The 27,614-nt window shown below is 33.3% G+C and overlaps 2 protein-coding genes and 1 long non-coding RNA gene across 3 annotated transcripts; 1 reads left to right on the forward strand and 2 right to left on the reverse strand.

Moving 5' to 3' along the window:
• Positions 1-1,771: 1,771 nt before the first annotated feature.
• LOC141675254 (uncharacterized) lies at positions 1,772-15,458 on the reverse strand. The gene is made up of 4 exons (XR_012555959.1): positions 15,371-15,458; positions 9,945-14,899; positions 2,381-9,817; positions 1,772-2,140 (listed from the first exon to the last, which is right to left on the reverse strand). It is a non-coding gene; the product is annotated as an uncharacterized LOC141675254 (long non-coding RNA).
• Positions 15,459-16,152: 694 nt separating this feature from the next.
• On the forward strand, positions 16,153-18,661 carry LOC141675269 (putative vesicle-associated membrane protein 726). Its single transcript, XM_074481983.1, has 5 exons — positions 16,153-16,447; positions 17,284-17,425; positions 17,495-17,615; positions 17,727-17,789; positions 18,293-18,661. Exons 1-5 carry the CDS (start codon positions 16,252-16,254, stop codon positions 18,434-18,436), a joined length of 666 nt encoding a protein of 221 aa, XP_074338084.1. The 5' UTR covers positions 16,153-16,251; the 3' UTR covers positions 18,437-18,661.
• Positions 18,662-18,956: 295 nt separating this feature from the next.
• Positions 18,957-27,366, reverse strand: LOC141675261 (uncharacterized). The gene is made up of 10 exons (XM_074481973.1): positions 27,242-27,366; positions 26,705-26,819; positions 25,722-25,821; positions 24,294-24,437; positions 23,241-23,299; positions 21,740-21,807; positions 21,599-21,650; positions 20,205-20,381; positions 19,463-20,059; positions 18,957-19,231 (listed from the first exon to the last, which is right to left on the reverse strand). Exons 1-10 carry the CDS (start codon positions 27,247-27,249, stop codon positions 19,016-19,018), a joined length of 1,536 nt encoding a protein of 511 aa, XP_074338074.1. The 5' UTR covers positions 27,250-27,366; the 3' UTR covers positions 18,957-19,015.
• Positions 27,367-27,614: the final 248 nt, after the last annotated feature.

Raw genomic sequence — 27,614 nt, forward strand, 5'->3', positions numbered from 1 at the left:
AATTATTTTATTTATATTAATGACTATTAAATTTGTATATATCTTATCGGTTTTTCTCTGTGTGAATGCACGATTTCATTATTATTATAGAAAAAATTAATCAAAATAGCATAAAATCGCGTTTTTGACATACCAATAACTTATAATAAAAATATTTTTAGAAGCAAAATGATAACTATCCTGAATCATATGTCCAAAATTTTTCTAAATGCTTGTTTATAATGGCAATTTTTTTACAGTAATAAATAAGGCTTTGCGGATACATAGATGTACCCATAAATTAAATGTGTTAATATCTTGATAAGTAATTGTGAATTTTTTCGAAAAACAAGTTTAACATTACTCGGTCTTTTAGGACACTACCAAAATTTTTGGGGATACGCAGAGTTGTAATTGAGGTCGAGAGAGCCGAATTTCGAGTCGGGTGTAATTGACCCGAGATTAATCGAGTCGAGCTGATTCGGCTCGTTTAACTAATCGAGCCTAAACTTTTGTCCGAACTCGACTCGTTTAATTTTACGAGTCGAGTCAGTCGGATTGTTTAGCTAAACGAGTCAGTTTTAACGAGTCGGGCGAGCCACTTTATCGAGTCTAAAACTTTATCCAAACTCATTTCACGAGTCGAGTCGAGTCGAACTGGTTCGAGCAATTAAACGATTCAGAACTTCTAGTCGAACTCGGCTCATTAGCCGTCGCGGATTCCAATTACAGCCGGGTACGTCGACCAAAATTAATACAACACGTTATAAAAGATTGACAATATCTTAATTTATAACAATAAAGATGGAGATTTGTAACAGAATTCACTGATTTTTTTTTTTGTTTTTAATAATTGAGACCACAATTATAACCTCATTTCAACTAACACAAAACAAATAGAGGGACTACGCATAAAAACAGGCATATAAGTTTGGGGCAAGCAGGTGAAAAATAGAAACAGATGTGATTGGTGAATTAAAATGAAGCAAACAAAGTGATGGCTTGTGAAAGCAATGGTGGAGGATTAAATAATTGGGTTTCTCACATGCAAAGTTAGGCAAAGAAAGATTCTAAAGCCTCTGTTTTGGACCTATTTCATCACCCTTTTTCACATTGTTTTAATCCTACTTTTGGATTTTAGATCTTCGACTTTATTTCTTTAATGACATTATTTGTTGTCCTAAACTTGTTGATTCGATCTTCCTCGCTTCATTTACGAACTTATTCCTTTAACAAAATTTCGAGAATTCAAAATTTGTTTAAAAATAAATATATTGTATCATAACATTTTTTTAATATAATGATATCATGCTCGCTCGTTTATACCTAAATATCAATTTTGTAAAACTAATACGGATTTTTATCGTAAATCGACTTAATTTTGACCGTAAAGGTAAATAAGAGTTTTAGCTGATTTTTGAATTTTTCGCCCAAAAAATATTTAAATTTTCCAACTACCCTTGTCAATTAACCAGCATTAACATATATGAAGTACATTTTTGCATTTGATGGTCCATGAATCAACTTGAAGACCATTAGACAAACTTATAACTTGCACGATTCATGAATGAATAGTGACGGGTATTCAAAATGTTCCACAAATTCGGAGTCTACGGATGAATAATTTTAAAATGTAACTTTCGACAAAAGGGAAAAGATAAGTGAGTGTTTTTTCCGAATTTTGTGAACTATATATATATATATATTATTGTATGTTTTAGTGACAATCACCCGATTTTTTGCATATTAAATAAAATCGGGGCGCTCACCGACTTACAAATAAAATCCGGAATAGACGTTTATAAACAACACACTCAACGCTCAGCTTATATCTTAGCGATGAGGGATTAAAAGCCAAAATAGTTCATTCACATCTATACACTTATACATGATTTATTTGTGGTTAAATCAATCGGCATTGATCATCAAAATCCTACACAATATTTACTATTTTAGAATTGTTCTTTATATGTGTAGTCTTTAAATCAATCGGGTTGATCATCAACCTTTCTATATATGTGTAGTCCTTGTCCTACTTCAGAATTGTTCTTTACGAAGACCTTCATTGATAATGCTTTGTTTGAATCAATAATGCACAACCATCAAATGCCTTATACGAGCGATCACAACATCTTCAACTCTAAAAATTGAAAAGAAGGGGCTGCATTTTTAACAACAATCTAAAGCTGTAATGCTGAATCAACTTGAGGATCAGGCAAGACCACTATTAACAGCCAAATATAATGCCACTATTTATTGCAAATTTGCAACAAATTTAGAAATCAAGTTTTGTTAAATCATGATTGCACCAAACTTATGAGCATAACTGGGTCATGGAACATGATGACATTGAATGCTACACTGGGAAAATCAAATTTCCATCGAAGAGAAGCGTTCTAACCTTCATCTCCAGTTTCAGTTTTGCAGGATTTTAGGCTGCAAGTCCATTTCCTTCTTAAGGCGCTGACCATCTACTTATTGACAACTTATGCTTACTCTTTTTAAAGTCTTGCACCTCTCCAATAGATATGATTCAGTATCTGAATTGACTGAAGGAGAGTGAAGAGACGGCTACTTTCCCTGCCCAGGAGGACTTTGTGCTTGAGCATTCATAGACATGAGTGCTTTTGAAGTTGGCAAGCTCAAGTGGGGTGTAAATCATAATCGGCTTTGCCGCTTCACGTCCACTAGTTACCTTAACATGATATAAGCTGGACTGGTAGCTGAAAAGAAAGGGCTGCTACAACACATTCCACGGCTCTTCTGACCTGTTAGCTACACCGGAAATTACTTCAACAAAAATAATATTTTACCGTAATGTAACAGATTGAACAATGAGGTATTTAAAATTCCTGGCTACGAATTACAAAATCATTCAACATCTACATTTGGTAGGCTCCAGAAATCATTTTGATAATTGGAGCAACAATGCTAATCAATCTTTTATAGTCAATTTTAAATTCAGTGAAGATTTGCATTTACTTTTATGATCCAACGTTTGGATCATAAAATAATCCAAGAACATAAAACTAACATTTTGATAGTCCTAAATCACCTTGAAGACAAATGCATAGCTTGAGGGATTAAAAGCAAAAGAGTTCAGTTGAATCCGATACACTGATACATGATTCATTTTTAATAAATCAGCGGACACGTCCTACATAATATTGACTATGTTGTAATGACAAAGTAGGACAAAACTTTTATTTGATATCATTTATATAATTTATTATCATACCAAATGTGTATAGCCAATCTATTTACCCTTCTTAAACTCCATTCTGCAACATAGACAAGTACAATAGTTGTCAATCCGCAATTCCCTAAATGTGTTTTGAGGATGATAAACTCAAATCAGTAAGAATATCTTCAAATCTAGTTGCTACTGATCAGATTGAGCTTCTGCACAGTCGCAACCAGATATCCTATACAATTCCTAACACTCGAGATATAGAATTCTCTGTCAACCTTTCTATATATGTGTAGTCCTTCCTATCCTACTTCAGAATTGTTCTTTATGAATACCTTCAATAATGATGCTTTGATTTGAATCAGTAATGCACAAACATCGAAGACCTTAAAGTGGCAATCAATACAACATCATCTCTAAAAATTTAAAAGAAAGGCCTCGAGTTCCCTCAACAAGCTAAAGCTATTATGCTGACTTAACTTGCGGATCAGGCAAGACCTCTCTTAACGGCCGAATATAATGCCATTACTTGTTGCAAATTTGCAACATATTTTGAATCAAGTTACGTTATTTCATAATTTCATAAAACTTAAGAGGATAACTGGGTCATGCAATATGATGACATCGAATGCAACACTGGGAAAATCAAATTTATATCGAAAAATGCATAGCTTACATGATAGTCCCTAAATCATCTTAAAGACAAATGCATAGCTTACGTGATTCATGTGAAACTGTGAGTGGATTCAAAATGATCAACCCAATATTGAAAATGGTATGCATATGTGTACAATCTAAACTAATATATTTTGTTTTAAGAAATTAAGATGTAGTTTTCAACAAATGGGGAAAAGATAAGTGAGTGTTGTTTTGGATTTATTTCGTTTTGACCGCCACAATTAAAGCCCGTAATAGACATTTATCAACTTCACCCTCAAGTCTCAACTTATATATTTGCGACGAGGGCTTAAAGCAAAAGAGTTTATTTCACTCCTATACTTCTTAGCGATGAGCGATTGAAAGCAAAAGAGCTTTTTTCGCTCCTATACACAATTTATTTATAATTAAATCAACGGACACTGATCATAAATGTCCTACACAATATTGACTATGTTGTAATAAGGAAGTAAAATAAAAATTTTATTTGATACAATTTACTATCATTACAAAATGGTCATAGCCAGTCTATTTACCCTTCTCAAACTCCAATCTGAAGCATAGCCACTTACAATACTTGTCCTTCCGTATTTCCTTTAATGTCAATGTTACCGTTCCTCCAGCCAAACACCATAAACCGCCACAGCCGTCTCCAGCAGTTGTATCCAGCCTCATCAGCCCACTAACAGCCACCATCAGTCAACAAAAGCTGTCTTCAGCCTTGTCCAGAATTGTTGAGGGCCTCCAGTACCCTATGATTATCCAAAACAGCCCCGTACTTCCTGCTTTTCTTGCGGAAAACCATGTCATCACATAAAACACCCGAAACAATTGATCTTGAGATAACTTGTGCTAAAATACATCGTCAAGCTATATTGAATTTACTTCTATTGCTTCGTCCATCATTATAAGCTATCATGTGAAGAATTGCATTCTTATGTTGAATTGATTTTATTGGACCAATTATCTTATTAGACCAATTATCTGCGAAGATAGGTAATTTATCCCTTCTTTTAACCTCTTTTGGTTGGTGTTTAGACTAATGAAGGAAGAGAGAAAAATATAGAGAACTAAAAATAAAATGAGATGCATACTTCTATATTATTCCTGATAACCAACATGTGGTTTTATATACTAAAAAAACTAAAACTCCTAAAACCTAGAACTTATCTTATCTACTGATTATTTGAAAAACACCTAATAAATTAATGAACAATATTTCAAATAATTTTGAATTATTCTCAACACTCCCTCATAAATCAAAATTCTAAATTCTAAAATTAATTCGATGATGATGTACTTCCCACCATCACCATTGTTGTTGGAGCACTTATCTCCGCAATTTCTTTCGGAAGCCCTTCTCTCCACAGTTTCATTCGGGAGCCCTTCTCTCCACAGTTTCATTCGGGAGCCCTTCTCTCCACAGTTTCATGTTGATGCACTTCTCACCAACGTACACATTGGAGCATTTCTCTCCAATATCAAAATAGTTCTTCATCAAATACTTGTGTCTTATTTACACTTTCTTCCGTCTTGTCTCTACACTACTTTTGCACATGTCTAAACCTCTTGCATTTAAAGCATCGAGGCTTTCCCTTGTTCCAATAATCCTTTTCTTCATGTCCATTCTTCTTACAATGACCACATTGAGTAAATTTTATTTTTTCCTTTTGAGTTTCTGTCAAAAAAGCTCCTTCAACCGCATTTTCAGTTTCTTTATTTTTCATCGCTCTTCTTTGTTCTTGGGCTTGCAGAGAATTAATTAGCTCGAACAAAGATAGTTCACTTATATCTTTTGAATCTTAAAGAGATGAAAGTTTTGACTCGAACCTTTCGGGCAAGCTCACAAACAACTTCTCTACAATTTTTCTATCAAGTACATATTCTCTCATCAGCCGCATTTTATTAACCACACCCATCAAATTATCATAATAATCTTGTAGAGTGTCTTTTTCTTTCATGGCTAAAGTCTCAAAATCCCTTTTGAGATTTAAAACTTGCATCCTCTTTATTCTTGTGTTGCCTTCATACAATTCTTTTACCTTATCCCAAGCCTCTTTTCCTGTTTCACAAGCCATGATTCTTGTGAAAATTGATTCTGACACAGCCGTATGAATAATTGATAAAGCCCTTGGACCCTTGCTTGACTCATCTTCATGAAGCTTGATTTGATTCAATGTAGGATTGTTTGTAAGAGGTTGTATCTCTCTCTCACTTTCAACCCATGTCCATAAACCCAAACCTTTTAAATGAGACTTCATCTTAGCAACCCATACTTGATTATTTTCACCATTAAAAAATGAAGGAGAAAGATTTATATTTGTTTTGAAGACACGGTTAAATTATATCAGAGGCCCTTAAGATCAATAAGGCTCATGATACCACTGTTGGTGTTTAGACTAATAAAGGAAGAGAGAAAAATATAGAGAACTTCCATAAACCCAAACCTTTTAAATGAGTTTTCATCTCAACAGCCCATACTTGATAATTTTCACCATTAAAAAATGGAGGAGAAAGACTTGGTGTTTGTTTTGAAGACATGGCTATATTATATCACAGGCCCTTAAGATAAAAAAGGCTCATGATACCACTATTGGTGTTTAGACTGATAAAGAAAGAGAGAAAAATATAGAGAACTAGAGAATAAAATGAGATGCATACTTCTATATTATTCCTAATCACCAACATGTGGTTTTATACACTAAAAAAAAGGGAAAAATATCAAGTCGGTCACTCGTTTCGTCCAAATATATCAAATATGTCATTACTTTCCAGTTTGACTCAATTTGATCATTAATTTGAAATTTTGTATCAAATAAATCATCTTTTGATGACTAAATCGATACAAAATTTTAAAATCGATACAAAATTTTAACTTTTAAATAACTAAATTGATACAAAATTTCAAACTGGTAACCAAATTGAGTCAAACTGGAAAGTAATGACCTATTTGATACATTTGGATGAAATGAGTGATCAGTTTGATATTTTTCCCTAAAAAAACTAAAACTCCTAAAACCTAGAACTTATCTTATCTACTAATTATTTGAAAAACACCTAACAAACTAATTAACAAAATTTCAAAAAAAACAATTCAAATAATTTTGAATTATTCTCAACACTTTTCACCTTTGTCCTACATCATTAGATCATTCTCAACGACAAATTTTCAATCCTTTTCCTCCACCGTGACCTCCTCGGCTCCTCATAGGGGTGATCGCGGTGCGGGCAGTGCGATTTTGGTTAAAACTATGACCCAACCCGCATTTGCGGTTTGGTTAATTTTTCAAACCGCATCACATAACGTAAAAAACACATAACCACACCACAAAATTGCGGTACGGTTTATGCGGTTTAGACGTTAATAAATACTTTGTATTAGATTCAAATATGGAGATTAAGAATATTTTTTTAGTAAATATAATATATTTATACAATTTCAAATAACAGTTGAGTTTAAATAGAAAGTTACTACTACATCCATCCTCAAGTTCTTTACATTAGGGGAGAGGGGCTCGACACGCATTCTAAAACTCCTGTAAAGTATAATTCCACTTATTTATAAAAAAAAATTCTTCCAAATAAAAATATAATTTTTAAACTAATATCTTTGAGCTACTTATACTGGAACTCAATGTAATGTAAGTAGTGTTGCACAATGGTATCGCGAAAGTTAAGTAAATATATATTTGATTGTGAGTCTATCAGATGTTGAATATCTCTAAGAGGTTCGTGGATATCTCTTAGAGGTGGCAATCCCGAAGGTATCTCGAAATGACATTTGCAAATTCATGAAGAATCTGTCTTATACATTTGCAAATTCATAAAGAATTTGTCAAACATCAACTTGGAATCTCACTACCCTCTATGAGCGCATCTCTCACCACCCCTGCAACTAGCTACACAACCTTAGAATTAAATCACATCTCCCAAACTCATTCTTCTTTATAATATGGAGAGGCTTATTAGTTAGTTGTTTAGATACACTGTTTATTTTCATCTTACTAATCTTAGATAGCCTTATATTGAATAGTTGTAAAGTTAATAAGGACTCTATAACGTGGGAAAACATTATCCGAAATCAACGTGCAAAGGTCAATGGCATTTATCAACATTCTAATGTGTTTCCACACGTTTTTTTTGTGAACTAAGCTATAGTTTATCATCATAGTAAGTTATATAATGTGTTTGTACTATAACTTATTGCACAAGAGAAGTAAAGTAAAAAGGTCTAACTCATTCATATATATATCCTTTACCAAAAGTATATATCCTTATATATCTGAAGGATACGAAATGAGCATTATATCAGTGGCCCATGAACTACTCGGAAAATGAATGCATAGCGTAACACTAAATTGATATATTTTAACTCAACATGAATATACACTCACAATGACATGCAAATATCTAGTGAAGCCAATTAATATGATTTTTTTCCTAATTTGTATAGATACTTGTAGCAAAAGAGGGGGGGAGGGCAAGTCGGGCATTTTTTTGGTTTTTCATTGTTTATTCCGTTTTGGTGGCTACCACCTTTTTTTCAAAGTAGTGGAATATCTGTTCACTAGTGGAATATCTGCACCGTAGTGGAATAAATGATGTTTACAGTAGTGGAATTTATCAAATGAGTTACCCGCCTACCCTGCCCCCGTAATTGTGTTCTCGACTAAATGCCTATAAACAAGATTTTGAACTATTTCCTTTTCGATGAGGGACAACAAGAAGCGGACGAGTTTAGTTTGCTTGTACATCCTTGTAAATATGGTTTAATTACATTAAGAAACGCCGGTCACCAACTCCTACACAATATTGAGTGTGTTGTAGGAAAGGAAAGGAGACTTAAACTTTGAGTTAGTACTATAATTTATTATACTATATAATGTATGCTGCCTATTCGCCCCCTCGAAAAATATAGTATATTATCTTTCACATCTAGTCATGGGTCTTAATGTCTATTATAGTTAAGGATCTCAAGGATTCAGATCAAAAGAATATCTTCAAAATTAGTGTAAAATGATCAAATATGGCTCAATCTTAAAACCAGGTACGAAACTTACATGAATGGCCACAGCTAGAATGACATTAAGTATGCAGCAGATAGTGTGGGGGAGGGGGCATTATTTGCATTAATGCACTCTAAATTCCGAGGAAGATAAGTAGGGCATAAAATGTTTCATAAACTTAGAAAATTATGTAAGTTGAACTAATACAATATTATAAGTTTTAGGAGCTAAGGAATCTACAATGGTGTACCATTATACAAGCTAAAAGTTAAAAGAAGGTAATCCACCCGCACCTTCCAATACTACTACCTTGTTACGATTTCACTCTGATCACTATCCCTGCTTCTGCAACCCTCTCATTGTGGCTAATATGTTCGCTTCATGTCCTTCACGCCATTATGTTTAGTTGCCAAGGAGTAAAGTATCATTAATCTTTATTATCCACATAATTATAAATCACATTTATAGGCACTCTACAAACTTCCTAAGGTTTTCTTGGAGAGCTGGTAACGAGGTGTTTAAGTTATTTTACCAGGTAGAATCTTTGGGACCACAAAATTCTTAGAAAAAAATCATTACAGACATCAAGATTGTAGACACCGAAGAATCTCTTCGATAAAATTGGGCTCCTAGTAATCCACTCTTTCATTTAAACAAAATTAACTTTCTAGTGACAATGTGTATCTGCCCATACACATACTAATATTGAGCCTATTCATTAACATTCTAAATTTTGGAAGAGTCGACAAGTATATACGGTGCTCGAGTAATATACATATATTTTAATACCTTCAAATAAAATCATGCAAGAATAAAGAACATATCAATGATCAATGACAAGAAGAAAGAAATCGAGAAAACTTATCTAAATGAAAGTTGTGGCGTGAATTTCGTTAACATACTAAAATTGAATCTGACCCTCTATACACAAACTTACAGACTCGTCCTGTGTCACACCGCACACAACAATCTCACTGGTGTATCACTGCAGTGGTACAGAAAAAAAGATTGTGAAAATTTGTAATTATCGCTTCAATTTTGGCACAAGAGAAATGAACACACTGGAAGAATAAACACACTTTGCTAATATTGAATTATAAAACTAAAAATACCTCCAAAATTTTCCAACCCATTATCCGTGTGAATTCTGCAGGCTAAGCACTGAAACATGGCTATGATTTATGGTTATGAAATTGGCACTTTAGAGAAGATAATTTTAAAATCAATAAAATTCAAATGCAATAATACTTTAGTGATACGTGTGTCAAATTATCTGGAATAAGACAACGAATTGGCTGCTTCATGTTTTTTGAAATCCGAACCTATTTTGTATATAGTAGCTTGGGTGAGTCCTCTTTAAATTCCTTATTAGCTTGTATAATTTGAAGGAGTGGCTGAGAATCACAACCTAAACAATCATTCTAAATTACAAGTATTGAAGAGAATCGAGAAGGTCTCATCATTATGAATTATGTTGGAAAATTGCGCTCACAGAAGATTAGATAAGTTATCAAACATTATGTTTAACCCAACTTTAAATTTTAAGGAATGATTTCGGACACATTATATCAGAGTTTAAATCATCAAAAATATCATGATATCTGATCAAGCAAATCCTTTGACCAAGAGAGAAAAAATTAAGATATCCGATCATGATATCGAGATGCTTAGATATACCTTGAACTAAATAATCAATCACCGGTAACAAAAGAAAAAACTAAGAGAATTTCTTTTGTGCCACACACCTCATTGCAATTAAACTGCGACATTCTCACTAGTGTAATACAGGAAAAAAGACCGAGAACATTTTATGATAATCGCTTGAAAAACCTTTTAATAATACTTGTAGGGACAAACTCCCAAATTTGTAGAATTATACCTCAAAATATAAAAAAGAGGCTCATGCCTTGTCATGCCTTGTAAGATGAAGAGAGAATAGCCCTAATAAAAAACCTAAGGTTATAATGGGGGGCATACACATTATTGTATATAAGATATGAGATACAAGGACCTGAAATACAATATTTTGGTCTATGTTAGAAACTTGGAATTAAGAAGTCTAATATATAATGTATATTGTATTATATTTAATTAGGGAAATTATCCACAGCCAACTTGGCTGGATACACCAGCCGCAATATTACATTGCGGGTTGCCGCAATGTTTCATTGCGGCGGGTGAGCACACCCGCAATGAAACAATGCGGCTGCTGTATCCCATCCAACGATGGCTGGGGATCAGTTCCCATTTAATTATAATTATATTTTTTTTGTCGACTAGTCTACGACTAGTCCACGATTAATCGACTATTCGACTAGTCGAGGGTCCATCAGATCGTTGAGAATTAAGTGATTGCCCTTTCCTTTCCTCACTCCTCCATATATTCTATGATAACGTTTTTTCTGACTCACCTCGACTTGGCGTCGTGATAACCATGGTTATGATCCACCAAGATCGATTTCATTGGGTGTAAATATTTACATTTACTTTTTCTCACCTTGAAGACGGGTGCATTGATTTGTAAGTGAAACTGGACTTGAATAATTCACCCAATATTTCTTACAAAAGGAGAAAAAATAAATGATCTCTTTTTTAGATTTTTTAGGTTTATTCTGTTTTGGTGGCAACCACTTGTGTTTTACAAAATTGTGAAGCCCACCTACCGAACCCTCACAATAGAAGTCGCGAATAGACGGTTATAAACAACACACTAAACTTTATCGTGTTATCTTATCGATGAGGGACATAAAGAGTTTGGTTCACTCGCATATTTTTATACATGATTTGTTTTCACTAAATTATGAGAACGATCTTTCAAATCATACACATTATAAAAAGAAATGAGACTAAAACTTGGATTTTATATATAATTTATAATTTATTATTATACAAAAATTTTATTGTCGGTCTATTGATCTTCCAGAAACTAATTTTTATTGTCGATCTAATCCTCTTCCACAAACTATAGTTTGCAAAAAAATAGTTATTTACTTGTTGCCTTTCCATAATTCCTGAAATGTTAAGGATGACAAATTCAAAACAAGAAAATTATCTTCAGGAGTTGTTGGTAATAAAAAAATTGAGCTTATCAATATTACTTCAATAATTTAAGTTTTAAGCAAGTCAAAAATAGGGGGAGGGAGGATATCCTTACATACATGCACCTTTAAAAGTATGGTAACCAGACTCTAAAGTGGGAAGAATCTTAAGTCATGGTTTAAGATGTCCTTAATAGTTAAGGATTAAGATTCAGGTCAATAGAATATCTTCAAGAATGGAATAAATTTTCAAATCAAATCATTCATAAAACTCGCGAGATGAAGTTAATCCGTTAAATTTATGTCCTTCACATAATTTTGGTTGCAAAGGAGTACAGTACCATCAATCATTAGTCATAAAAACTCACTAGATGAATATTTTAAGCTTGAAGTTAATCTGTTTAATATAAGTCCTTCACACCATCTAATTAGTTGTCAAGGAGTACAGTATAATCAATCTTTATTAACCAATTAACCACATAATTATAAATTATTAATCACATAATTGTAAATTACATTATACGCGCTCTACCAACTTCCTAAGGTTTTTTGGAGAGTTGGAACCGCAGTATCTATGTTATATAACTGGGTAGGATCCAGTTCGAACTTTTCGAAACACAACATTCTCAAAAAATATGAGATGTAAATCAAGGTTGGTGTCCTAAACATGTTTAATATTCTTAAAAATTTTAACTTAAAGACACCAAGAAATCTCTTACATGAAATTGGGCTCATGGTAATCCATTTTTCAATCCTAACAAATTTAGCTTACAAGTGAGAGGGTGGATTTGCTCATACACGTGATACGCATATTAAGCCTACTTATTACTCCCTCCGTCCCAAAAAGGTTGACACACTTTACTTTTTTGGATGTCCAAAATTAATTGAACTTCTATTTTTGGAAAGTAACTTTAATATTTTAAATTATATTTACACCATTACCAATAACAGCATAAATGCTTTTACCTGCCAAATCCATTAAAATAGATATTAAAGGAGAGCCACGTCTTGTCTTTAGGAGTATAAACTAATAAAAAATTAAGTCTACTGGTACTTTCTTAAAATTTGTTCAAACTTGATCGGGCCAATCTTTAAGGGACAGAGGCAGTAACACTTTAAAGTTTAGAAGAGTTGGTAACGACATATGGTGCTTGAGTTGACTATAATTAGGTAATCTAGATAAGGATCTTTTATTTTGATATGTTGACCTAAATCAAATATTACTTTATCAATGCTCCGGTTCCAAAGAAAAAGAAGTTGGGTTTAAATAATATTTGTACATAAATTATTTTCAACGATCAATGCAAACAAAAGTGTCCTTATACTTTTCTAAAATGTGAGCCATGATCGGAGACGATTGCTCCAGATCGGAGACGATTGCTCCAGGCGTAATCAAATGTTACTTTCAAGTAGCTATTGATATATGCATGTAGTCAATCCTAATAAGCTAACATCTTTCTTTTAAAAAGTTTTGATGACTAATGATTTTGGGTTAATAGTACAAAATAGGCAACTGCAGCTTCAGATCTCTCGGAATTTCAATAGATTGACTTGAGTTTTTGAAACTAGCTAAAGCTATAGACGCTGAAGCTATAATTATATATATAATTTATTTATTACGCAGTATAAACCAAAGCAAACATAACCAGATAATCCTGCAGTGTCTGAGGAGGGTAAGATGTATGCACACCATACCCCTACTCCGAACAGTAGGGAAGCTGTTTCCGTGAACACCCCCGGCTTAGTGCACGACGACAAAAATAATGTGTGACAAATATAAACATGAACAAAATAATAGATACAAATATAACAGTAGAAGTAAGATAAGTGTACAAGACAAACCTGAGCCCGTGGTTGTATGTGCACATGACACGTACTTACAAGGACGCCTCTCTAAATTTTAGATGCTTTATATTCCCAGACTGATAGCGTCCATGATTTTTGTCAAATTGGAAGGACCTAATCCGCGGTAAATTAGAAGACACAACCTCATCAACTCTAATGTGTCGTTTTTGAGCTACCGTATCTAATGTCATGCCACCTTTGAGATTTAAGGTCTCAAAATCTAAACTCAATTGATCACTTGAGTCAAAATTAAGTTTGTGGGAGGAAACCTTAATTTGATCATATACTATATTAATTAATTAAATTTGAATGCCACGGGTAACGAATTATCTTCCCCTTTTTGGTATAGATAGATTGTGCAATTTTTTTTTATAAAAATCAATCTTTAGACATCTTGTTTTCTTCCGGTGATTTTTATATGGTATTTTTTTTATGTCAAGGACGACAAACTCAAATCAAGAAAAAATATTCAAACTAGCTGGAAATTATCAAAAAATTCATAATACTTAGGTACTGAAAATTTCAAGTATGTTGAAAATTGTAGGACGGGGGATCTGTATATAGGTGAACGATTATTGTAAGTATTTGGAAAAGGCAAGATAGTTGCAAGTCAAAAAAATACAATAATTGAGTTAACTTAAATCAGGTGATCCGACTAAAATATTACACAATCAAGATTCAAGCCTCCAAATTTAATTAAAAACATTGCATTAACTGTTTTTTTATATGTGTATAGTTTCAACACAAAAACTATTCTCGGCATGCTTTGCTTGTAGTTGCAACCAGATCTCTTCAACGTCTGAATTTGATTCTAACATAACTACATGAAATTTGCAGAATTGTACATATGCATATTTCCGGCCATTTACGATTGAGAATTGTACATCCTAACCCTTAATTGCAAAGTGTCCAAGGAGACATAATATATCACTATTCTAAAAAACAAACATTACTAATAGACATATAATCAAAAACTTCATAAGCATTTGCAATTAGGTTCCAAAACCATCTCATGAAAGCATTATGTATAAATATACGTGCATACTTTGAACTAAAATCGAGAAAACGAGAAAGAAAACGAGAGAACTTATCTGAATAAAAGTTGTGGCAGTTGACTAAAGTTGAATTTGAACCTCTATACACAAACTCACTGTGCTGTGTTACACACATTCTCAGGTGTATCACTGCAGTAGTACAGAAAAAAGATTGTGAAAACTTTTGATTATTGCTAAAACATGATAACTCCATAAATCGAAAAAAATCTAAATGTGAAAATAATCCTAGTTCACTTTTGATTATTCTTCTTAAAGTAATGTTGCCGGCCCGAAATGAATCCCGGAAATATTTTCCAAATAACACGTGGAGTATTTTTATTTGTGTCATTCATATATATACACGAGTGGTCCATCTCGTTTACGAACAACGATAACCCAGCACTTAGTAACGAATTCGTATTGACCTAAACAGGCATTGTATTGAAGAGAATCAACAAGTATATACTTACATCATATTAGATACATATAATCAAAATTTTAATTTTATGGAATGATTTTTGACAAATTTAATCAAAGAGATTAAAATCAATGAAATATACACTCTTTTATGATACCTAATCAAAGCAATTGTAAAATGAAAACAGTAATCGATATGTATACCTTTCTCTGTTAATCAATAACATATACTGATAAAACTAGTGTTTGAAAACCCCTTTCAGTAATCAACTAATCGTATATAGAAAAATTGACCTAATTTTTTATAAATAATTATTAATATAAGTCTAATGCAAATGCGCACCTATAATCGGTCAAGGGTACATACGCGAAGTTTAATAAATTTAACTCATTTTAATCTTCTCATATTTATTAATTACAGTGGACCGGTCGATTCCCTGCATATATAAAAATTTCACCAATTAAAATGGACGAAAATTTTGAGATTCCGCACCTTAACATGTACGCTTGACACACACTACAAAAATCGATAGTTAAAATATATAATTAACTTTGCCAAATCTCTCTCCAATAAATAAAAAATTAAAGATTAAGATAAATTTAAAATTGTTTGGTCCTACAATGGAACTAATATTGAAGTTGAAGTTTGATTTTATCACCAAAATACATTTTTTAATTTAAAATTATAGAAAAGACTATGATTATTTTAGTTTTGACATTGACTTTCTCATTAAACATTTTAACTTTTTTATTTGTTTTACATGATGTTTATTTGTCAACAAAAAGCTCTAATTGCATTTCAATTTGAATGAAAAATGGAAAAACTAATGCATTAATGTTTTTATATATTTAGCTAAATACTTATTTAAATTAGTGAAAATGAAATAATGGTGTTAGAATCCACCAAATCCCCACAATTCTCTCTGATCCTACCGTTTGCATGCATGTATGTTATGTTCCATGCTTCCCAAACATAGGCACACCAAAACATTGTCCTAGCTACCTCAAACCCTTCTTATTCTTCTTCTTCATCATCAATAATTGTATGGTGCGTTGATATTTAGGTTTTGTCGTAGCTCGGAAGAATGGGACGTGGCCAACAGTCACTGATTTATGCTTTCGTGGCTCGGGGAACGGTGATTTTAGCAGAGTACTCTGGTTTCAGCGGTAATTACATCTCCGTCGCCACTCAATGCCTTCAAAAGCTTCCTTCTTCCAACAACAAATTCAATTACACTTGTGATGGACATACCTTCAATTATCTTGTCGAAAATGGATTCAGTAAGTTTTTTTTTTTTCATGTAGCTGTTATACTTTTTGATTTGCATGATTGTTTGCAGGGGCGGAACTAGGGGGATCAGAATGAGCATCGGTCTCTGCCAACTGTCCAAAATCATAAAAGTTTTAATGTAAAATTTTGAAGTAACTTGGATCGATCCTCCTATTATAAAAATCCTGGTTCCGTCCCTGATTGTTCCCTACATAGGCCAAATATTTGTTAGGACTTTATCTGTCATGCATGGTAGGTTATTTTAAGCATGCCTAGAATATTTGTTGTTTTGTGACTCTTTATTTGGAAGTACAGAAGGAATTAAGGAAGATAAAAAATGTGACAGGTCAAATCCCGAGTCTTTTTTCAAAAATCGGGTTAAATCCCGATTCCGAAATAAGCCGAAATCTACAGTCCCAAATGCAGCCAACTTGGGTAAACAATAAGTCCACCAGTGCCACCACAGACCCACAAAAAATCATGATTTGTTGGGATACATAGTAGTAATACTTTGCCTTATAAACTGAACAAAAGTCTCAAATCTCCTCGATATTAGACTGGGGTGTTACAAAAAATATTGACAATTTTATTGTGAAATGAAAAACTACTTCAAACATGATCACCCATCATTAAATATCATTGAGGTCTAGACAGGTATTAGCTAAATTAAAATAAGTGATTGGTTTAGCAGGGTTAGCCCTACATGCAAAAAATACATGTAAGATTTTGTTGATTTCATGAACCTAGTTGACAAAATTCTGAGTAAGATGAGATAGTCTAGCGGTAAGGGCTCTGCCTTGTCGTCTCAGATTCTGGGTTCGATTATGACATGTGTTTGATGTTTCAGCATACTGTGTTGTGGCCATTGAGTCTGCTGGCAGGACAACTCCCATGGCCTTTTTAGTGCGAGTGAAAGAAGATTTCATGAAAAAATATGGTGGTGGAAAGGCTAAAACTGCTTCCGCGAAAAGCTTAAGTAAAGAGTTTGGGTAAGTATGTTGAACTTGTTTATATTCTAAAGACTGTCTTTGCATATCCTTAACTTCTCAATTATTCAGACCCAAACTGAAAGAGCAGATGCAGTATTGTGTGGATCATCCTGAAGAAATCGACAAGATTGCTAAGGTTAAAGCTCAAGTAACTGAAGTCAAGGGAGTAATGATGGAAAATATTGAAAAGGTAATGAGTTCTAATCTGCAGAATGTAATGAGTTCTATCAGTTATTTTCTGTTTTTTCCCTAATGTGCTTATGTTATGTCCTTTAGTAAAAGAATTTCATGGCCTTTTCAGGTTCTTGACCGTGGAGAGAAGATTGAATTGCTGGTAGATAAAACTGATAATCTCCGCTCACAGGTTAGTCATTGCTGTCCATGATTTGCAACTTACCATAGAGATTCAGTTCAATTTGCTTATGGGATCTGTTAAAAATTGTTGTGCTGTTGGAAAAAGTGCCGGTTAAAAAAGTGTTGTTGAAAAAAAAGATGATTGTTTGGTAATATTTTTAATTTGTGGATGTTTTGATGTAAAAATTATAAAAAGTAATGATTTTGATGAGATTTGACGGTGAAATCAGCATTGCTTCCCGTAAAAGTGCTACCCGCAAAAGCCAAAAAAAGCTTTTACCCCGTAAAAGCTGAAAAACAGCTTTTACGAAAAGCATGTGGGCCTTACTTTTTCTAACCACAGCTTTTAAGCCAAAAACACGTTTTAGAAAAGTAGTTTTTTAATTTTAACAAACACTATTTTAGTTAATTTTCAGCAAAAAACTGTTGTTACCGTCTGCAATAACAATGTCAAACACACCCTCAGCTTACGGGTACCTGATCTTTTTTTTTCGCAACTGAATTACACATCAGGCGCAAGATTTTAGGACACAAGGAACGAAGATGAAAAGGAAGATGTGGATCCACAACATGAAGATCAAACTAATTGTTTTTGGTATCATCGTTGTGATTGCATTGATCATAATTTTGTCAATATGCCCTCGTTTCAAGTGTTAACTGCAGGCTGATCAAGCACAAGGATGTTTTTCAGCATATGCACATAAACTTGCACATTGCTCCCTATCTTTTGTTGGGTTGAACCATACATTGTATTGTATTAAGGTACCTTTTTTTGATTATTTTCCGTAACTGAGCATTCCTCTCCTGCTTACCATTCAGACAGCAGGAAGATTGGAATGTAATATATGTATATCTATTTTGCTGTATTACATTAGAAGCTTATATGTATAAGCATTCTTCTCTTCAACAGTTCTATGTCCAGAGACCAATAGTTCAATACAGTAATGTAATCAATTCTCGACGTAAATTGAGATTGATACAGAGTTTAGACGCTCCATTGGTACCGTCTCTTACATAGCAATTCAAGATTAAGCATTACATTGTGTTAATTTGGCACACATAGACGACAATGATATCTGTCCCCCTAACAATATCCGGTAGTCTTACAATGAAAAGTTGGGCACTACAAGCAGGAAACATTGGCTTACATTGGATTACACTGACCTGAAATGCTATCTACATTAATGATAATTTATTTATATTTAACAATATGCAAGTGTTAACTACAACAGTTTTTCAAGTGAATATAGGCAGTCTATGCTCGCCTGAAGCATACGAGATGATATTTCTTTTTAGTGGTGGGATATAGTTTGCCCCATAGAGAGCAGCAGCACGAATAAAATTCAATGGTCCAAAATCAACTGAGTATGCCTTTTGGAAACCATCCAAAATTGCCATCATCGCTATGTTGGCTGTTTTTCTATCTGCTTCGTACTTCTTTAGCAGAGATACCTACAAGAAATGAAATTTTTTTAGCCAAAATGTAAGATGATGGTCATCTCCAATCTGTATAGATTTCCTCTTAAAACAAACCCAAACAGCTTTATGCCAACCACTAATCAATTTCAGTGACAAATCTAAAAGAAAAACAAAAACTTGCAAATATCCATTTAAGTACTAATGATTATACAAGATATAACTAAACTAATATGGATTCATAAGTAGGAGTTAAAGATAACACACCTCCCCAATATCAGATCCTACTGCAACACCTTCAGAAATAACTTTGGAAAGAGCAAATGCATCGGCAAAACCCATATTCACACCTTGACCAGCCAAAGGATGAACGGTGTGTGCCGCATCACCAATTAGCACGACACGCTTTGAAGCATAACTATTTGCATGCATTAAAGATAATGGAAACGCCATTCTTTCTGTCACCAATCTCACTACTTTTGGTGGAAGCTCAAAGCACTTATTTGACGATGCCACATCTGCCCCAAGCCAGGAGAAAATACCTCCACTGCCAGATACTTGTGGCTTCGGTCGAGGACCATAGCCACCATCCAGAGCATGATTTACGGCTCTCACAAATTCATCGTCATTCATTGTTTTTCGACTTAGTGACTCTTTAGGGTCCATGGTCCAAACAATGTTGCTGTACCTGTCGCCAATTGGCAAAAGTGCAAGTGGGCCATTAGGCAGGAATCTTTGCCAAGCACACCGATTTTCCACAGTATGTTCTACGGTACAGATAATTGCATTCTGGGAATAATTCCATCCAGTTGTTTTGATGCCAGCCAATTCCCTAACACGTGATTTGGACCCATCAGCTCCAACCTGTTAGAAAGCACCAAACTTTTAGAGCAAATTAAATATATGTGAAGGATCCTTATCTGCTATCACCTATCATTGGAGAAAGAACAAAAGTCTTTCAGATCCAACTGAAGCATGCATATTAATTACGTGGGGGGATTGAATTTACCACAAGCTTTGCATACAAACTATTGCCGTCACTCAGTTTCAGTTTTGTTAAATTTCCCCTTTCATGCAATGCTTCTGTGGACGCTGCTATATTATTCAATGCCTTTGATGCAGAGGTTGGACCAGAAATCATCGAATCTAATCGAGATGAAAATATCGTCTTCTGTAGATCTGTGTCCTGTTACCATTCAGCTCTATAATCAGACAGCTATTTGAATTTTGGTCAACTGTGGCAGACTTACATGACAGATATAAGAAATCACTTAAAGAAGTTTACAAGTAAACACTAAAGCATCTTTGTGGTCCAACATGTGTAAGAAAATAGATGAGCATTTAAATACTATCATTGTATCTATTTGGGGTGGATGAAATTGGGAAGAGGAGAGAACAAAAATTTCTTCTAATTTATAGGTAAACACTCTTAATTTTCATTACTTCCTGTATTCTATTTCTAGCCATCTAAACTTAAACTTGAACTCCCAATTTGAGAAGGAATACTCCATTCTACTCATTTGTTTCACAGTGTTCATCGTAGAAAAGTTTCACTCTCTCATTTTGTTTCCACTCTAACCTCCTATCTCCAATTTCTTTCTCCAAGAATTTTGTTAACAATTTTTCACTCCATTCAGTTACATTCCACTCTCCCCCAATTAAAGATTTCATGTTTAATTCTCTCTCTAGCTGTGCACTCGCTAGCTCTCACACAGAAAACAATTGAGCATATTATTCACTCTTTCCTAACCTGGTATATCAATAAGGGTCGGCCACAAGTGACAACCTAAATACCTACATGAGTTATATTATTCAGACCACAGAAAATGTCAGTATAGAGGAGCAGCTACCTTATAAGTTTAATAGAGTACCAATATATTCAGACATTAATGATAGATATCTACAATCAACTTGTGCAGCTTCAGGAGAAAAGATAGATATAATTATTTACGTTTTATGTCTCCTATCAGTCAATTACGGCTTGTTCTGTATTCTAAAATTATACAGAAAGAGTGTCTTAGCTTAACTTATAAAAAGATCCTTTCAAAGATATCCCAAATAGTATTCAATTTATATTTAGGGTTTACGGGTAATTTTAGTTACAGGGGCAAAGGTTCTAGCTAGGTTACACTCACCATATATGCAACAAACATGGCTATATGAAATATACATTTCTTCTCCAAAATTATAGATGCTATGAATATTTGAAACAAGGAGAAGAAAATGAAAATCAACAAAAAAATGGAAATGAAATCAACATTATTTTATATAATTACCAAACAAATTTAAGACTATATCAATCTGTAAAGAGAAATTAATAAACTCGGAACATGAAAAAATATATCATGTTTCATTATTTAGCTTAAAAGAGTTTAAGGTAAATGCAAACCATGGTTTTCGTACCTGCAAGCATGACAGAAGAGATCTATGTAGGATCTTATTCTCCACAACGCACCTGGATCAAAGTCCAAACAAGGATTATCTATTAAACGGCTTCTAGTCATTACTTTATTACTATATGATTCACTTCATCTGTGTTCTCACCCGAGCACTTCTTTATTTACATCTCGTGCATTGTATCTTGTGAACCCAAGCCCAGTATAGTCCCAGACCTAAATAAGATGAGCGGGAAATATATCAGGCATTCAGAAATCATCAAGGTCCAGATTCAACCCTGCAAGAGTTTCGCCATGCAGGCTTCACGTGAAGAGGGTATACTAGAGTAGAAGAGCTTTATATCTCTATGACAGCGCCTTTACTAACTTATAAATGGATTAGATTAATAACATGATTTAGATTTAATAACAATAATAATTAAACTATATTAGCTTGTATGTGAAAAAATGCCAATAAGAAGATAAGACATAATAAAGTTATAGGGGATAAAGCATTCTAATATCTACTATGGATCCCAAATCTAGTGCAACTGAATTGCAATTTTAATAAAATTTCTCTAGGTTTAATTTATCAGCTAGGTTTGCACCCCCTACATATGGACGCCTTATTTGTCTAGGTGAAAAGCTAGTACAGAATGCAGTAATACTGACATATTGCAGCTTTAATGCTAAAAAGAAGTAAACTTTGACGAAGCAGTATTGATTTTATATGCAACAAATCAAGGCTACTTCAAAAATCTTCCAAACTTCCTTTTTGTGCTGAATACATGCTTGGGCTTTGTGGGAATAATATAAATCAGAGAGTAAATACGATATTTTTAAGAGAAAAATCAAAAGAGATGCTATATTTCTCAACTAGAAATGTAAAGTATAGAATTTAACTTTACTGAGTCAAAAACCCTTGAATATTATATACCTCAGTTTCTGCTCAACAATTTTACGGTAATATTTAAATAAAAATATCGCAATAATATCGAATACAGGTTAAATGAATAGCTTTTTAATTTTTAATATATGAAGGCCCTGCATATTCCTATAATATAAATTTTCAGGGGGCAGTATAAAATTGTTTAATTGCTGGGTTTTCCACTTGATCTTATATTGGTTACTATTAATTACGACAGATGATTGATACATTCGTCCATTAGGCTTTGAATATGTTTAACAAAGTTGTTCTAAAGTCAAAATATTTCATAACGGCCCGCTTTATGAACTGAATTAATATTATTCAACAACGAATTATAGCAATTTAGAAGGGGAAAAAAAGGCCCCGACAATAATATAGCTGTTCTTAGTATTCATCAAAAATTTATTTCTATCTTGGACAACCTCTGAAGATTTTCTATATCAGCTATTGTGGAGAATGCAAGAGTGGTTTCAAAACCTCTATCCCAAACCCACAAAGCCCTCTATCTTAAATGGCATAGCAAACTAAAACCCAGTTGACTATATAACATTGACCACCAGCTTCATTACCAGACCTAAGCAAGTCTGTGAACTCACTTCTTAAGCCTCTTTATCCCTATTGTATCCCCACTTTCTTCTCACACATACGCTGGAAATTAAACATGTAAATTATATGTACAGAAATGAAAACAAATAATTACAGTTGGTAATAAAGTAGAGAATACGTCATGGATAGGAATAACCTGCATCTTATCGAAATAAGCATGTCGAAGCTGTTCAATATACTTCCAAGCACCAACACCTGCAAAGTCAAATAGAACACAAAATATAGAAGCAGAAAGTTATCCACTCCAGTAGAAGCTTATATGGCTTGAAAGAAGCATCAACAATATAAATTATGTTTACACCACTGATATTGCATATATATAGAAATAAAGCTGCAGTTATAATACAAAAATATATAGCGCGAGATTAGAATTAGGCTGTGGAAATATTATTTTTGTGCATCCAGACGGATGGTGTTTGACAAAGTAAAAAAAATGAAACATCCTAGTAAAAGTAGTGACGTTCGTTATCTCCAGAGGATGCAAAAGTAGTGCCCTGAGCATTATGACGATGTAAAAAGTTTGTCTATCCACAGATTTCATGGCACAACAAGAACACACATTTGAGTGTCATCTGATCTAGGACACTAGGTTGATCAAAACCTATAAGGTGATGGTACAACTTACAGGTTGACAAAGGGACTTGGAATACCGAGAGTAAATCTCAAAACCAGATAACTCATGAATCACAATCCTCAACTATGATGAACCTACACCATTATTTATATTTAATACACAAACCTTTAACCAATATTTATGATGAACCTACACCATTATTTTTTCATTTTAATGTAACTTAAAAATTATGATCCAAAAGATAAGTACATAGGTTATTTCTTAAAATAAAAAAACCAAACAATTTCCCATGGTTGTTCCAGGATTTTATATACACATGTACATGTTGTGAATTCTTAAAATTCAAAATTTATCCTCCAAGTTACGAAATTAATAGAAGACATTTAATTTACATGTAACAAAGTCAGAATTAAAAGTTTTAGGAGGTGCCCTTCTATTCTAACCCTACTACGTTCTAAATTTAAAGCAGATAGCTGGGTAAAGAACTTCATTTAGCATGGAGTTGATAAATTTTGACATGTTATCACGATTACTTAGTCTAAAAATGCTAGCAGAACAGATATGCAGCTACCGAGGCTCGTGTGTAAAGAGCGTAGAGGTCAAACTATGAAATACCTTTGAAAAGAGATATAGTTGTGGGAGTCACAGTACTGACCCTTGGATCTGGTGGATCATCTTTTTTTATGCTAGTAGTATTCAACAAAGCTGGATTGCTGTCAACAATGGCGACAGACAAGTGCTTTGTCAGTGGCATTCTGGCTGCAAAAAAACGTACCACCAAACATGATTAATAGTCTTGTACTACTGAAAATTCTGAAAGCCGAAAGGATGGAAAACAATACAAATGAATACGTGACACAATTTTAAAGTTCGGGACATGTAATATAAGAATCACATGACATAGGACGATGGGTGAAAAAAAAAGGTAGGAAAATTTAGATTCAGAAGCCTCCAGAAAACCAGAACCTCACCAAACTGGTTTCTTACTATTATGTTCTGAGCCAAAATAAATTATTTCATCTCTCGAGTCCTGAAACAATCTAATCTAACATATATAACTTGCCTAGTCATTATCCACCATCAATTAAGAATATTAGATATTAACTTTTACCCTGACAACACCTATCAAATTTTTCAAGAATTACTTGCTACCTAATATAATCAAATGCATGCATTCATCTCTATATCATACTAAAAATTACAATAAATATTAATCTCATATATCTTTCAACCTCATGAATACATATCTCAAGTAAAACATAACAATAGACACTTAAGGGGTCGTCATGATCTTCAACAGTTATTTGAATCCTAAGAATTTACAAACACATCTACCCCAAAAGAAACCTATTAAAAGAAATATACAAGTACTAAGGCCTTACATATGTGCTATCTTCGTAAGGTATTTTTGTTTGGTAAATTTGGTTGAACTATTGGATGAGGTCAAATAATTGGAAATGAAGGGAGTACTAGCGATCTTTACTGTTAAGAAAATAAAAACATCATCATTTTATTATCATGTTAAAGGAAATTCATGCCCTGAAGTGAGAAATTCTTAGGGACAGCTGAGAGGCAAATGTCGCTTGGAAATGATAATTGAATTTAACAATAGAACAATGAAAATAAGTAGCACATATCTAACTTATCAGAAGGGGGATATAGGGAGGTATCACAGATGCTGATGATAATATATTTAAAGTGAACCTAAAGAGGACTATCATTAGAATCTCTAAACTGTAGGAGACTGTAATTAGAGTATATAACCATGCTAGTTCTATAATAGAATCCGATGAAATAATTGTGTCACAATTTAAATAAGAGAAGGTATGTCAGTTTATTTTCCTGATGTGGCTGTGTAAATTCAAAAGTAAAATAAAATGCTGAGAAAGGAAGTTTTATCTTTTACAAGTTGATCTTGTATTAGTATTTTTCAGAATGAACAAACATTTTACAAGAGAAGCGTAGAAATCCATATACTATCAAGTCCCAGAAGATTAAAAAAGGCTCTGTACAGTAAAAAGTTCTGCGGAAAAACACAAATACCCAAAGAACAAGCTAAACCCATGCCAACCATGCCACCTCCAATAATAGCAATGTCAAACTGTGGAGCAGCAGTTTCATGTTCATGCTTAGCCCCATGGTCCTGAAATATTGTAGAGTACATTACGCTTTGTGCAATAAGTATCGATAGCATAGATGTAAGTTTACCTAGTTCTGTCGGCACTATTAACAATCAAAAAAAGGTTGAAACACTGCGATCTTCTTTATAAATCTGGGTAACATATTCCTCACTTTAACAAGTCAACTCTTTTTTACCATTTACAAAATACTCTTGAGTTATTCCACAAATAAATACTCACCTGCACACTGCTTCATGAATATTTAATTCTGTTGCACAATATTGCAATGAGATTATGTAGAATACACTATGTAAAATTGTATCTATTTACACAATGTGAACAAAAGTTACTTCAGGATGTGTAAGTATAGCTCTGTTTAGGAATGTCTGTTATAATATGATATTCTAACCAGACACAGAAGTAAATTACAAAATTATCTAATGGTTATAAAGTTGGTAACTTAGTTACGATCTAGATATGTCTAATCCCGGAACACTGAATTCTAGTAGAAAATACCTGAAGTCCTGATTAAAATATGCTGCTTGTGCCAAAATCCCTATTATTATGTTTACTAAGGTACCCCGTTGAGATCCTTATGCATTTACACCACTAGTGAGTAGTGACAAGAAGACAACAACATCATATCATACTTACTATGTATCTATTATCTACATAAAGGTTGTTAACATGGCAGTAGGCCACTATAATGCCCCAGTTTTGATGCTTACGTCTATTACCCAACAATTTGTAACATACCTAGAAACAAAGAATCCACACTTTCAGAGTTCCAACAGAATTAAACAAAGCTGCAAGGCTAGAGGCAGAAAAACAACTAAAATGCAATCATCATTCTCGACAAGCCTAGAACCAGCTAGAACAATGCAGATACATCGTTAATATTCTTACATTGATAGCATCACTGCTGCTAGTACCAGACACATTTGAAGCAACATCACTACAGAATGCCCTCCGCATTATTTTCCATCCATAACTGGTTGAAGTGATATTTTTCGCAACCAACCTAATTCAGAAAGTTTATTGTTAAACACCCCATTTACGAAATCAAAGCCAAAAACATAATGGGAGAAATTTCATCAACATCAAGTAACAAACACAACTTTAAGTTGTATTTAGTACCATCAAGAAAATGTTAAATGGTCTATTACAAAATTTTAAATTTCATATATTAATTATTAAGCCCAAATAAACAATTACAATAATAATAATAAAGAATCAAACACTAATTGACCTAACAAATAATATGAACATAAATACATATGTATGTATGTATGTATACTTGAAATTTGCTATAAATCAACAGGTGTTCTAATGTAATAACATACATGTTCAGTTCTAAATTACTAAATTAAATAAAGATTACACATAGAAAAAAAAAACAATACAGAGAATAAATATGTGTACAGTGTATTGACTGAGACAAACCTGTTCATGTTTCAAAGTAGATTGATTGTGTTTGATTTTCACTTTTGTCTTGCTGCAACATAACACAAACACAGAAACTGTATAAAACGGTGTCGTGCAGTTTTTATGTCCGCGCATAAATATTCTGTTCTAAAAATCAACGATTCTACTGAATAATTATCCGGTTAATCATTTCAATATACTTTTTTTATTTGATTTTATAATCTAACTAATCGCTTCTTAAAATAATAATTTTAGTTTAGTAAATTAAATATTTTATATTTTATTAAACATATCTGATTATTCAATCTGATTAATCACCGATTATCCGATTAATCAGGTTACTCTCCTGAACATTATTGATTATCCCTTTTTAGAACAATGTGTGTTACCC

The sequence above is a fragment of the Apium graveolens genome, chromosome 1 (assembly GCF_009905375.1).
Source record: "Apium graveolens cultivar Ventura chromosome 1, ASM990537v1, whole genome shotgun sequence".
Taxonomy (NCBI): domain Eukaryota; kingdom Viridiplantae; phylum Streptophyta; class Magnoliopsida; order Apiales; family Apiaceae; genus Apium; species Apium graveolens.

Bases quoted from the DNA above. Each gene is read 5' to 3' on its own strand.
- LOC141675269 (XM_074481983.1), top strand. From the start codon at position 16,252: ATGGGACGTGGCCAACAGTCACTGATTTATGCTTTCGTGGCTCGGGGA. The intron at 17,426-17,494 runs GTAAGTATGTTG...TCAATTATTCAG, and splicing joins AGCTTAAGTAAAGAGTTTGG to ACCCAAACTGAAAGAGCAGA. The intron at 17,616-17,726 runs GTAATGAGTTCT...TGGCCTTTTCAG, and splicing joins TGATGGAAAATATTGAAAAG to GTTCTTGACCGTGGAGAGAA.
- LOC141675261 (XM_074481973.1), bottom strand. The intron at 24,438-25,721 runs GTATTTGTGTTT...GTTTTTTTGCAG, and splicing joins GGGTTTAGCTTGTTCTTTGG to CCAGAATGCCACTGACAAAG. The intron at 23,300-24,293 runs GTATTTCATAGT...TTGACTTTGCAG, and splicing joins AACTATATCTCTTTTCAAAG to GTGTTGGTGCTTGGAAGTAT.